Source organism: Diorhabda sublineata, chromosome 1 (assembly GCF_026230105.1).
Source record: "Diorhabda sublineata isolate icDioSubl1.1 chromosome 1, icDioSubl1.1, whole genome shotgun sequence".
Taxonomy (NCBI): Eukaryota; Metazoa; Arthropoda; class Insecta; order Coleoptera; family Chrysomelidae; genus Diorhabda; species Diorhabda sublineata.
The window spans coordinates 29,049,247-29,062,221 of NC_079474.1; the positions used below are offsets into that span (position 1 = coordinate 29,049,247).

General features: G+C 28.9%; 2 protein-coding genes across 2 annotated transcripts; one reads left to right on the top strand and one right to left on the bottom strand.

The window, feature by feature from the left end:
- Positions 1-2,550: 2,550 nt before the first annotated feature.
- On the bottom strand, positions 2,551-9,888 carry LOC130452670 (3-hydroxy-3-methylglutaryl-coenzyme A reductase-like). The gene is made up of 5 exons (XM_056792046.1): positions 9,464-9,888; positions 7,100-8,332; positions 6,378-6,606; positions 4,777-5,078; positions 2,551-4,616 (listed from the first exon to the last, which is right to left on the bottom strand). Exons 1-5 carry the CDS (start codon positions 9,744-9,746, stop codon positions 4,165-4,167), a joined length of 2,499 nt encoding a protein of 832 aa, XP_056648024.1. The 5' UTR covers positions 9,747-9,888; the 3' UTR covers positions 2,551-4,164.
- A 155-nt stretch (positions 9,889-10,043) lies between these two features.
- LOC130452672 (40S ribosomal protein S17) lies at positions 10,044-10,992 on the top strand. The gene is made up of 3 exons (XM_056792061.1): positions 10,044-10,157; positions 10,270-10,469; positions 10,750-10,992. The coding sequence occupies exons 2-3, from the start codon at positions 10,275-10,277 to the stop codon at positions 10,948-10,950; spliced, it is 396 nt and encodes a 131-aa protein (XP_056648039.1). The 5' UTR covers positions 10,044-10,157; positions 10,270-10,274; the 3' UTR covers positions 10,951-10,992.
- Positions 10,993-12,975: the final 1,983 nt, after the last annotated feature.

Here is a 12,975-nt window from a genome sequence, read left to right on the forward strand (position 1 = left end):
GGGCTGAATCATTTTTGTAGTTAAAGATCTGAGCCCTAAATGGATCTGCTAGAATAAATATGTATGAAGCTGGCGAATATATGACACAAAACTGAATAATTTAATGCTGGTATGCATTTTACAGCATAGATAAAAAATATTTAGTTCTACAGTTTTTTCTTGATGTTATTGTTGTTGTGTTGTGTCGTTTTGATTATGTATAGTGTTAGTTGTTAATTTTTTAAACTGTCTTTCAGTAAATGTTGTGTGTAACATTACGGATCTATTAGTGTAATAGATTTATTCCCAAATCTTCATAGAGACTTAGAACAGTAAATAGACGGCTGTCGACTATAAACAATACTAAATTAACGTATTTCCCTAACATGTCCCGCGCTCCGCAACAAAGTGAAACGGGACGCTATTTGTCCCATATTTTACTTCCACGAGTGACAAAATTAGAAAAACTAAATGAAAAGTTACAAAAAATGTATGCCACAATGTAAAGTTATATTACCATGACACTATTATTTTATTATTTTCAATTACTGTTTTGATCAAAGTAACTTTAATCTTTATTTTAAACAATCAAGTTGATTTACACCAAACTTTCGTTCATATATTATTATATTTTAATAATTTGATCAAAAAATTAATATTCATTCATATATTAATACTAAGGTCCAGATAATACATTTTACAAAAAGTACGTTTTAAAGGTTATTTTTTTAACCTTATGTTTCTTTATTTCTAAAAAGATTTTCCCGCTCTTGCTTTTTGGGCAACCCTGTATGAAGTATAAAAATTATTAAACTTAGGTATAATTACTTAATATGTTACATCTTAATTGGTTAAGTTTGTATGGAATATTTTAAATTAAAATACATACATTCTACAAGATTCAGTTTTACTATATTAATAAATAATATTACGTTTTGTTTAAATTATTATTATAATTTAAATATTATCATATTTCTTCCAAACCCCGTTTTGTTACATTTCACTTGAATTCAAATTTGCCAGTATTTTATATTTATTCACTGAATAGTGACGTCATTATCTGAGTATAAAATACTCACAGTATTACTGAGTGTCTGAGTTCACTTTAAATGGAAAGTACTAGACCTTCTAGTAGGAATATCAAAAGGTAAAAACATGTAACAACTATAAATTTATTTTTGTGATAACCATAATACGCTCGAAAAGCTGACTTGTTAGTTATTATAATAAATATAATTCTATTCAATTATCTACGTGAAAAAAATTAATGAGTTTTGAAAGATGCAGATGAAAGATTAAAAGATGGTGATTTCTTGCTTACAATAGCAAACAAGCACTCAAGAAAATATAAAAAAATGGTATAGTGGTAGTCACAGAACATACCCTGATATGTTCTGTGGTGGTAATTTTATAATGATTATGTATTTATCAAAGTCACTGTCACCTCAACGGACACCTAAAGACGCTAGACTTAGGAGATAATGCAGCCTGCAGATTCTTTTGCGCAGAGAACATAACCTCTATCCACACTCTCTCTAAGTGTAAGTATCTGATACTCTTATATACAGTACAACATCGTAAATCCGGAATCGCTGGAAAAGGATCGGTTCCAGATTTTAGATCATACGAACATTTGAATGCATTTATGGTCGCGCTAACGAGAAACCATATCGAATTACATAATAATGTAAACCGAGGGAGAGGTATTATAAATAGCAGTTAAAATAACTTTAATAAAAGTAATAATGAAGAAACAATAAATTAAAAAAAATTATAACTGGGAAAAGGTAAAAAATTCGGATTTTGTGTTATCCTTATGTATGGTGTCGCAATCTAGTGTAAAAAACAGAAGCTAAATATTGCGGTACGAACGAATCTGTCCGGATTTTAGATATTCCGCGTTTTCAAAGTCCGGATTTACGATGTTCAATGGTATACGTACGTACATGTATTTATCTATGTTTATTTTGTATTTTTTCAAATGTAATAAAAAAAACTGTCGGTTGTCTATTTTTCTGTTTCATTTCTGAAACTCCATTCTCCACATAATTAAAAATGAGAGTATATTTAAGACTACCTTTGGTCCAGTTATTTTTCGAAACAATTCCCTTTAATTGTATCACTCAAAATGATAGTTTTTAATCTAAAATTTGGATTTGAAGTATGCCGCCAAAAGCAGAAAGAAATTTGTTGCTTTATGTATGTTTAGTAGTGCTAATGAACCAAGAGATGGAGCTGAAACGAGAGCTCGACTTGACTATCTATAGGATGTGGTCAATCTATGGTCACATCGAAAAAGACTGATAACTCCATTTGCCACGGTGGTGTACTCTCTTTCACTCATAGCTCCTCGAACATTCACTTTTAAAATGCCGCGTTTTGTAGAAAATGAAATACGATATCGCGGTTTTGAATATCAAATAATAAAAAACTTTTTTATGAGATGTCACGTTGCTCTTGTAAAGAGGCGATATCTTAAAAATAGAATTAAGCAAATAATGTACATATGGTAATACCACAGTTCGTTGAGGTACTAATACTATTTTTTTAACAATTGAAAAATAATAAAAGTTTCAAGGTACTTGGAGATTTAATGTATAAACTATTCGTTTATGGTAAATTTGTTTTATAAATTTAATACAAACTTATAATTGAATCATGTTTGTGTAAATTTTAAAACTAATGAAATAATGATACATATTTATTAAAAAATATTTTACTCACAGAATATGAAACCAAAATCGCTATTATTGACGGTTTATCGACTGTTAACTGTTCGCCAGAATTTTCAATTAAGTTGATCAATAAATTAACATCATACATGAACAGAATAAATGATGATGCGAGGGAGATGAAAAACCAAATTCCATAAATGTTATTAACATTTTGAACCAAGAAAAATAAATCTTTATAAGTGTTTTTGACTTTTTTAATATGAACTAAAATGTATGGGTTGTAATTAATTGATATTTTTCCAATTTCTGATAGCAAAATGGTTTGTTCATAAGTTATTATACGTGTGATTTCTACGAAGCTTGTAAGAGCAACTGCATATTGAAGATTTGTAAAAATTATGATAATTTCTTGTACTAATCTAATCCAAGAGAAAGCTCTCAATAAAAATACCACATTCCGTCCAATTACCAAAATTATCCAAGCAAAAATAAACCAATAGCGTATATCTTTAGTGAATTTATCAGTTTTTTCCATATCGATGATTTTGAAAATACTTTTCCACGCAATTTTATTATGTAGTAATCCAAACAACACCGATAAAAGAATAATTTCAATGTTTATTAAAATTGTAGAGATGAAAAAAATATCTTGTGTATCCGTTGATTTGTCAAAACTGTGCGCATACTTAATAGCAAACAATCCCATTAGCACAAGAAACATTATTATTATTTTTTGTACGATATTTCCGAAACTTGCTGTATTTAAATTCCAAGGAAACAAACCGATGAATTTTCCGCATTTGTAAATGATTTTCAAGTAACAGTAAGATTTGATTTTTACTGGTTTATAATACATCGTTACACTCTCATAGTATGTTGCACTATAATGCTTATTAAGGTTAAGCAATTAAGTGAATTACAATCAATAAACACGAAATTCATCAATTTTGTTGACATAATTTCATAAAAACATAATCAACTGATAAATACTTTAATAATAATGGAATACAAGTTGACCTGTTTATATAACTGTTATTCTCATATGTTAGAAAATGAATTAATTTCATTTTCAAAAATTATATTAGTCCAATTCAATTAATAAAAGTGGCACCCATCTATCTCAAATGCTTTAACATTGAGAAAATTCGGTAGAACACCATCAACAGTCACAATTGCCTTATATGGAAAAACCCGATAATAAACTACCCAATTTGCCACCTACTTACATTCCACTATAAAATAGGTTATCTAATAACTTTAGGGCCAAAAGACCCTCGAAATTCTCTACTATACAAAAGAACATAATGCGATAAGGACAATATCACTACATTTTAACGCTTACAATTACTCTCTCATTTCGATAATCAAGTTTCTAACTTCAGAAACCCAAAGTAAAGATTATGTGTTGATGAATTAGCACCATCAATTTATTATCATCACTCTGAAAATAGAACAAATGATAAAATAGCTTGAAATAAAAATAAATCATTTAATAAAATCAGTATCACATCTAAGTTATTTTTGTCGAATCACATGAGCTCCCATAAAGATCTCTACTTAAACTTGAATTATCTCTACTGGTGTAAGACCTATTGTACTTCAAATGGCTCTTCACTAATTGTCCACTAGCTAATGCCGCCATTAACGACAATTCTCCCGCTAATACAGTTCCACATACTATTCTAGCAAGTTGTTTGGCATTGTCTCCCGGTGAAGTTTCATTGGGACCAGCTACGCCTAATATTTTTAGAGAGGCTTGTTGAGCAGGTAGGATTGTGCCACCTCCAATAGTTCCTATTTCTATGGAAGGCATTGTGCACGATATATATAGATCCTCGCCATTTTCACCCCAAGGTTCCATAATCGTCAAACAATTACTACTTGAGACATTTTGTGCAGCATCTTGACCTGTAGCTATAAAGATAGCAGTTACTATATTAGCTGCGTGGGCATTAAAACCACCTAAAAAAGTTTTACTGTATTACCATATCCCAATAAAAAAGAAATAAACTGTTATAGCATTTATAAAAAAAAAACAATAAAATTAAAAGAAAAACAATTTTTATAACTATGTTCTAATCAAGCCCTATGTTTTTGTACTAATATGTTTGTGGAGCCTTACCTATACTACCAGCAACTGCTGAGCCAATTAAATTTTTTGAAATATTCAAATCAACCATTGCTGAACTGGTTGTTTTCAGAACAGATGAAACAACATGATCGGGAATAATCGCTTCACAAACTACAGATTTTCCTCTGCCTTCTATCCAATTTATCCCAGATGGTTTTTTATCAGTACATACATTTCCACTTAAACTCAATACTTCCATATCTGGAAAGTGTAATTTCATTGCACTGAGAGCTTTCTCAGTACCTTTCGAGATCATATTCATGCCCATTGCATCTCCTGTTTCAGCTACAAATCTAAAAATGTTTAACGACCAATATTGGAAACTTATTTTGAACTTTCAACAACTAATTTAAATAAACAGATATTTAAATTCGCCAAAGAAAAATCTTATCTATAATATAGTTTTCGTATGTCACGCCAGGCACTTAATTATTTTCTTTAAAATCGTAGTTAAAACAATAATTACAACGTTACATGGTATCAGAAGTGGGATTCTTTTTGTACGGTTTAAATTCTAGTTTTAGGTTTTCAATTAGGTCAATATACTCAAAATCTTTATAACAGCCTAACCATTTGAAGATCTTATCTTTACATTCACTTTTCTTCAATGTTTCTACTTGTGCAATAAGTTCTAACTTTTCACAGGTATCTAGTTCTAGGATAGGTGTAATCGTTTCTTCAGCTACCTTACAAAATAGCTCTGCTTTACTTAGAACTCCCATTTTATCTTCTGTGTAACTAATTAAATTTTTTGTTCGGCCTGGCTTGAGACTTGTTCATTTAGTGTCTCAGTAACACTTTGCATTGTCCTCCTGTATCTAGTTTGACAATGAATTTCACTTTACCAACTTGTATTTTTTCTGTCCAGTCTTTCTCTTCTCTGGTACTTGTAACTTATATTTTCAGAACTATTTGAGTTTTCTTCTAATATATTCAATATATATTTCTTTTTGGGATATTTCTTCTTAGTGCGGCACATATTGGCAAAGTGTACACTGCACTCTGTACACGGTTTGTTAAATGCTGGATATTCTCTGCATTTATGTTTTGTGCAGTCAAAATATTCATTTTGTTTATTTTGACACCTCATTTCTCACTGCTAATACTTTATCTACTTTATTTCTACCTTAGAACTGTTATAGCTTTGGTCAAGTCTACTTTATAAGTAAATTGTCAAATTCGCATTTGCATGCTTGAGTTTTTATGCTAGTTAAAAATTCATTAAATTGTTCATCTTCGTTTTGTACTATTTGGAAAAATATATATCTTTTAAACGTTATATTGTCTTTAAAGATTTGAAAGTTGTTTTTGTCTGCGTCGCTAAGGTTAAAACTGTTGAATATTTAGATTGCTTCAGAGCCTATCACTGCCATAAATGTTGCTGCCTGGACTTCAGCAGGCATGTTGATAAGTCTGAGTCGGTTTGTAGATTAGCTGGCAACTTTATTCCAAATACTGCATCGTTCATAGCCATTTTACAACTTTCTCACATATTTCTTTTATTTTACACGTTTTTCTATAATTTTGAGACCATGTAATTAATGTTGAGTCCTAATATCTATTCCAGATATTTTACCAAATATTATACTAACCTAATAAAAAGATAGCGTCCAGCCATATGTGTGGTAGTTTTAAGAAGTCTAGCATATCTACTTGTTGAATCAAATGCATTCTTCAAAATCAAAAAATTTTCTTCCTTTTTGGACCATTGTAGTGCTTCTGTGGCAGTTACTATTGATCTAAATCTAATAACAGGTCCTCTAGTCATACCATCAGCTACTATTCTGCTTTTTACTCCATTTTTTTCAATTGCCCTACAGCCTTCAAACAAAGCAGATGGTTATGTAACTTAAAAATTGAACAAAATATCAATAGTTACATTAGTAATTTTTCCCAATAGTCTGCAACACATATTGAAATACGCAAAAATAGTCTGTAAGGTTAAATGAGACAAAATAAAAAATTAGTATGAAGATGATAACAAGAAACTATTAGTTATCCGAACAAAGAAACAATTTTATTGAAGACTAGCTGACCCTGCAGATTTCATGCTTTATTACATTAGGATACTTTGTTTTCAATTCCTATAGAGCCAATTTAATTAATTCTTTCAAATCACATAAGTCTTCTACCCTATCAATCAATTACATATTTTCTAAACTCAAACTAAAGAATTTTTAAAATTATTTTTAATATATATATTTCCAAATTAGAAAATAAAAAGGCAAAAAGAATAAATATTTCAAAAATAATACACACAAATATAAAAATTGAGGTCTGATAGAATAACAACCAAAAACATGTATCTGCTTACCTCTATTTGTACTAGCTACTAAGCAGCCTTCAGTTGTTGCCATTGGAATGTAGAAACATTTATTGTCTAAAACAAGAGGTCCAGCAATCCCCACAGGTACAGGAACATAACCTATTACATTTTCACAACATGCACCCATTACCTTGCTGTAATCATAACTCTGATAAGGTAAATAATTAATAGATTCTTTATACTTCAACATATTTTGAAGTATTTGTCTCCTAATTTTAACGCCCCTTGCTGGATTTTTCAGTGCTTTTTCTAAGGTATATGCAGGAATATGTTTAGTATCTACTAGATTGATAATTTCTTTATCAGAAAGCTCATAAGCTTTATCAGTTCGCAGTAACTGCAGACAGTCTTGTAAACTTCGAGTAGAATTTGGTTCTGAAGATTCAAATATTTTTTCAATATCTTCATCAGTTTGGACTTCTACACTACTAGAAATCGTTCTTTCTTGCCTTTTTGCCAATCTGTTATCTTTATGTGTATCAACTATAAATTCATTATTGTGTTCAAAATCATCCTTATTTTCGAAATAAATAAATTTAACTAACAGAGTTATTAATAACACTAAAATTACTATATGGTCGGCACTTAATGCAAATTGTTTTAATAAAAACCCATAAATTGAACTACTTTCGGTACAAGGGGTATCCGTCTTGTTGCCATTAACATCATTAAAGTTTTCTGTTTGTATTGTCCAACGACTGTAAATATGAACTATTGTGAGTACAATAGACATTATCAATTTCACTCTCTGGGCAGCTGGATTTGATTTATCTTTCTCATCTACCAGTACATTACTGTCTTCATGTTGCAAGTAATTATCAGTAATTTTACTTAAATCCAACATTAGAGCAAGACATGCTGGATAAAATGATAATAAAATAACATAATTAACAATTACTGACATACAAGCAAAATAGGAAAGCATTTCTAAGCGGTGAACACCAGATAGTGTACCCATTCCTATTACCAACGTTTCTACAATAGTATCCAAAGTTATAGTAGGTCCCAAAACTGCAACTCCCCGTGATATATTAGTTTTAATTTCACTTTGATTGGATGCAGAGAGTGCATATTGAGCCAATTTGGCAGCTTTTGACATATCAATCATCAATAAAAAGAAGAATAAAGCATCTTTTAAATCTGATAATTCAATGTGGAGTGTATTTAGTACTGCAGATGTAAAAACAAAGCTTGAAAATACAACAAAAAGTCCAGCAAAACCTAAAACAAAAAGGTGATTCATAGAATCCTGTTTTTCTTCCAGACAAAATAACTGAATTAATGTCTTTTCATACAAATATTAGACAACTATTTTATTTATCTGATTATTGGGTAAGCAAAAAATTATTTGTTCTCAATCAAAATATGAAAATGTTTAGATAAAGATCAAATTAAAAGGACACAACAGTTTTTACCTGTTATCTTTAAAACTAATTTTTTATCAAATGATCTAAAATCGCGAGTTTTTATCAAGAAAATCAAATATAATGATCTAAGAAGTGAAAATTTGCAGAAAATTATTAGAAAACTTATAATTATTTTCATAAAATGTAAGTTGAAAATAAAATATTTTGTCTGAGTAGAATATTTTACATTGAAAGTTAGAATTTAATAGTAGATTGATTGCTATTTGGGATAAATCATTATTAATTGTACAATGATTAATTATTTTCTATATATTTAGAAAAGTTCAAAACATTTTTAAAATGCATGTGGGAAATATCAATCAGAGCATTTTAATTTTGTTTTAATATAGGTATTTATTAAAAATTAATTTAAAAATTATATTATATACATATATATATATATATATATATATATATATATATATATATATATATATATATATATATATATATATATATTTATTTATATATATATACACATATATATTTATTGAAAATAGGTAATTATAATTTATGTATTTATACCTATTTGATTGGAGTGCTAGGTATGAAAGTATTGAGGAAGGAATTGTAAGTACAATAGACATTATCAATTTCACTCTTTGGGCAGTTGCATTTGAGGATTTGATTTATCTTTCTTAGATATCATAAAGTAGATAAACGTCTCAATAAATAAGTTACTGATAAAAAACTATAAAATTATTATTCTTATAAGAGAATATGCCATAAATTTTTCACTTTTTTTTAAATTTCAAAAATATTGTATGAATTAATATTTTGTATTCATAATGTCACATGAATATTTTTTGGTAATTAATAAAATTCCCCAAAGTAGTACAAAAGCAATCAACAGCAGAAACAATTAGTGATACATTATTATGTTCAACAACTTAACTACACTATAAAATTAATGAGCGAAACATTTTTTTCTGAATTTAATACTAACCTAAAATATATTTTGATCCTAATTTCTGCAGATTTCTAAATTGATGATAGCTGTAAAGAATAGCAAGACATCTAATTATTGTCATTACTACTATATCGGCAGCTACAAAATGGTCTTCGGTGCATGTAGTACATGATGAAGATAACGTATTAGGTTTTATTGTATGGGGTTTATCCAATGTTAAAAAACATGTCGTAAATGCTATAATAGTAAAAATAACTTCCCATGGATGCGTAGCACATAATTCTCCATATAAAGAAAATATCTTATACATTATCAACATGCAATAATTTTTTCTGTATGCACATAATATATATAAAATTTAAATTGTATAACTATTAAATGATGTAACCAGAATCGACTCAATTGTCATAAGATTCTGCTATGACGTTCAAAAAGTGAATGAAAAATCATTGCCAACCTTTAGAATGTATTTAATTTTTCAGTAGATTACTAGGTATATTCATCCAATTAGGGTTTGTTCTTTGGTAAAGTCAGAACTTGTTTTCCCATTTTTATATCATTTTTTAAATGTTGTGACCGCTTTTGGCTGTTACATACAAAATAATTGAATAAGATGTTGGTATTCATACTTATGTGTCAATTGTCATGTATCACCAGCGCCACCTTTCCTTCTTTTTGAAGGAGTCGATTCTTTAGACCACGTTTTCCTAATCAAAGTTTTTAACTTTTGGTAAGTTTATATTTATTTTTCAAAGAATATGTTGAATATTTGATACCTAATAGCGACACTTTTTATTAATACATATAATTTGACCAGTTACTTATATTTTTAAATATTTTAGAAAACATGGGTCGTGTACGTACAAAGACAGTGAAAAAAGCTTCTAAAGTAATTATTGAAAAGTACTACACTCGCCTGACATTAGATTTCCACACCAATAAACGTATTTGTGAGGAAATTGCTATTATTCCCACAAAACCCCTTCGTAACAAAATTGCCGGATTTGTTACACATTTGATGAAACGTCTCAGACATTCTCAAGTGAGTTATATATCTGTATGCTGTGTAATTTTTTTATATTTGAATAATATTATTATATATTTATATTTGAATAATATTATTTGAAGTATAGCTATTTAATATATTTTGGGTTTTATTGATAAAACATTTACCTACAGAAAAATGTTAGGTTTTCTTTGGTTTTGATGTATAATTTGATTTTGATTGAAAACTTTTTTTTGAGTAATTCTTATGTATAAGGAATCATTTTGACCTAATTAATAACTACTAAGCAGTGTAAGTTATTTGTTATGTTTTACAGGTACGTGGAATTTCTATTAAATTACAAGAAGAAGAACGTGAAAGACGTGATAACTATGTACCAGAAGTTTCTGCTCTGGAACACGACATTATTGAAGTTGATCCAGACACCAAGGAAATGTTGAAAATGCTGGATTTCAATAACATTAATGGTCTTCAACTCACACAACCTGCTACAAATACATTCAATAGGCGTTCTTAAGGTTTTATAACGTAATTGACTAAATAAAATAAATACAAAGTGTTTTTAGATATGTTTATTTATTGACATTTAATCTTGAAATATAAGGGATAATTAATAATAGTACTTTATATTTTGGGGCTTTTTGTTGTTTACCATATAGGATAAACCTTACTTTGGACAAAACTAAAACTATTTGCCCTACCAAGTATCTGTTTTCCACCTAAAAGGGTCTTGGGGTTCATACTTTTGCTGGACCTAAAATATGTAGTCTATAAATAATATGAATATGGGAAAAATTATTGTTGATATAACAACTAAAAATTTTCAGTCATTATCTTAATCTACTTTGCCCTTTTTGAGAAGCCGCTACTGGTTTTTGATCATCTTAATATTTTTCTAGTAAATAATTGATTAATAGAGTTTAAATATTGTTTCAATGTGTTATTAATAATAATTTAGTTGATTATTTTAATATTGGAAAAATATTTTTGTAAAGAATTCATGTTTTACAATACCTTGCAATACATGTTTATGTCCTAAAGAAATCTTCTTCGGCATAATGTACCTAGAATAATAGAAAGTGAACAGTGAAATTATTTTTGGCAACTTGTATCAAATAATTTTTATTTAAAAAACTTATGCAAATTATCAGATTTTTTTATCACACAAAATTAATTTGCCAGAAGCGGCTCCAATCGGGCGATAGGATTGCAATCTGATATTTTTTATGTAACAATAAGACAGTTAAATAAAACATGTCTTAGATAAAGTCTGTTCTAAAGTATGGGGCGTAAATTCATTGTTAAGCGAACGTCCGCGAGACAGACAAACGAGACATTTTTCTTATTTTAACGATAGAAATATTATAAATGTCATTTGTACGCCTGCAGTCATTTATTTTTCTTAGATTTTTTTATTCAACCTAACCTAACCATTTTGCTCCTTACAGTTTACTCAGGAACAGTCATTTATTTCTACTATATCATCACCAGCAAGTTTGACGTGTCTAATTCTGGACGTAAATCTACGTTTTAAATGGCCTCAAAATTATAATTAAACTTTTTATCTCATCCTGGTGGTTTACCAGTCTTTCTACTATGAAACCGTACATTGCAAAACCATATGATTACCTATCTATAGTCTCATTAAAATCTGGTAAGTTTCCAGTGATATGGTAATCTGGACGAGTTTGTCCCATATTTCAAAAGGATAATAAGAACAAATAAAACATAGGGGTGAACAGCTTCAGGAAGAAATTTTCAATTTACTTTGTTAGATTTGGAAAACCTAAAAAATGCCGTAAGCATTGATAAAAGCAATTATATTATCCATTCACAAAAAGGGGGACAAAACATCGTGTGAAAATTATAGAGGAATATGAATACAAAATATTCACATCAATTTTGAAAAGAAGATTAGAGATAAATGCAGAAAAATTGTTAGGAGAGTACCAAGGAGGGTTCAGAATATTACAAGAACTAGAAATTCCAAACTAATTCAACTAGTTAAGATGATATTAGAGGACACAACAGAGTAAAAATTGATAACAAGAAAAGTAAATTTTAAAAACAACAAGGATTAAGACAATACGACCCTATATCAACGGTACTATTTAATCTAGCTTTGGAAAACATAATAAGAAGAACCAGTATCAACAGAAAGGGCATCATGCTGATGATGTGGCGTTGATAGCAAGACACAGAAACCACAAAACAACTAATAATAGCAGCAGAGAATGATGAGATAAGATTTTGAAGCTTTCTAGCATCAACTAATCGTACAATAAAAGATATTTTATAATTTTTTGACTTATGACACTATTTTATTGATGTGACATAAAGAAGTTGTGAGAAATAAGAAATTTATTGTTTACTAGTGATACATACATGAAATATAAATTGTAGATCTTGTAATAAATGAAAAACTAACTAAATCTTCAAATGTGTCTGGGTAATTTCTGTATTTAATTTTAGCACTTAAACAGATACCTTTTTTAGTTATTTTGTACAGCGGGTAGAGAAACACATCTACCAGTATCTACCA

Bases quoted from the DNA above. Each gene is read 5' to 3' on its own strand.
- LOC130452670 (XM_056792046.1), bottom strand. From the start codon at position 9,746: ATGTTGATAATGTATAAGATATTTTCTTTATATGGAGAATTATGTGCT. The intron at 8,333-9,463 runs GTTAGTATTAAA...TTTTTGTTTTAG, and splicing joins AGGATCAAAATATATTTTAG to GTTTTGCTGGACTTTTTGTT. The intron at 4,617-4,776 runs GTAAGGCTCCAC...AAACTTTTTTAG, and splicing joins AGCAGTTGCTGGTAGTATAG to GTGGTTTTAATGCCCACGCA.
- LOC130452672 (XM_056792061.1), top strand. From the start codon at position 10,275: ATGGGTCGTGTACGTACAAAGACAGTGAAAAAAGCTTCTAAAGTAATT. The intron at 10,470-10,749 runs GTGAGTTATATA...TATGTTTTACAG, and splicing joins AACGTCTCAGACATTCTCAA to GTACGTGGAATTTCTATTAA.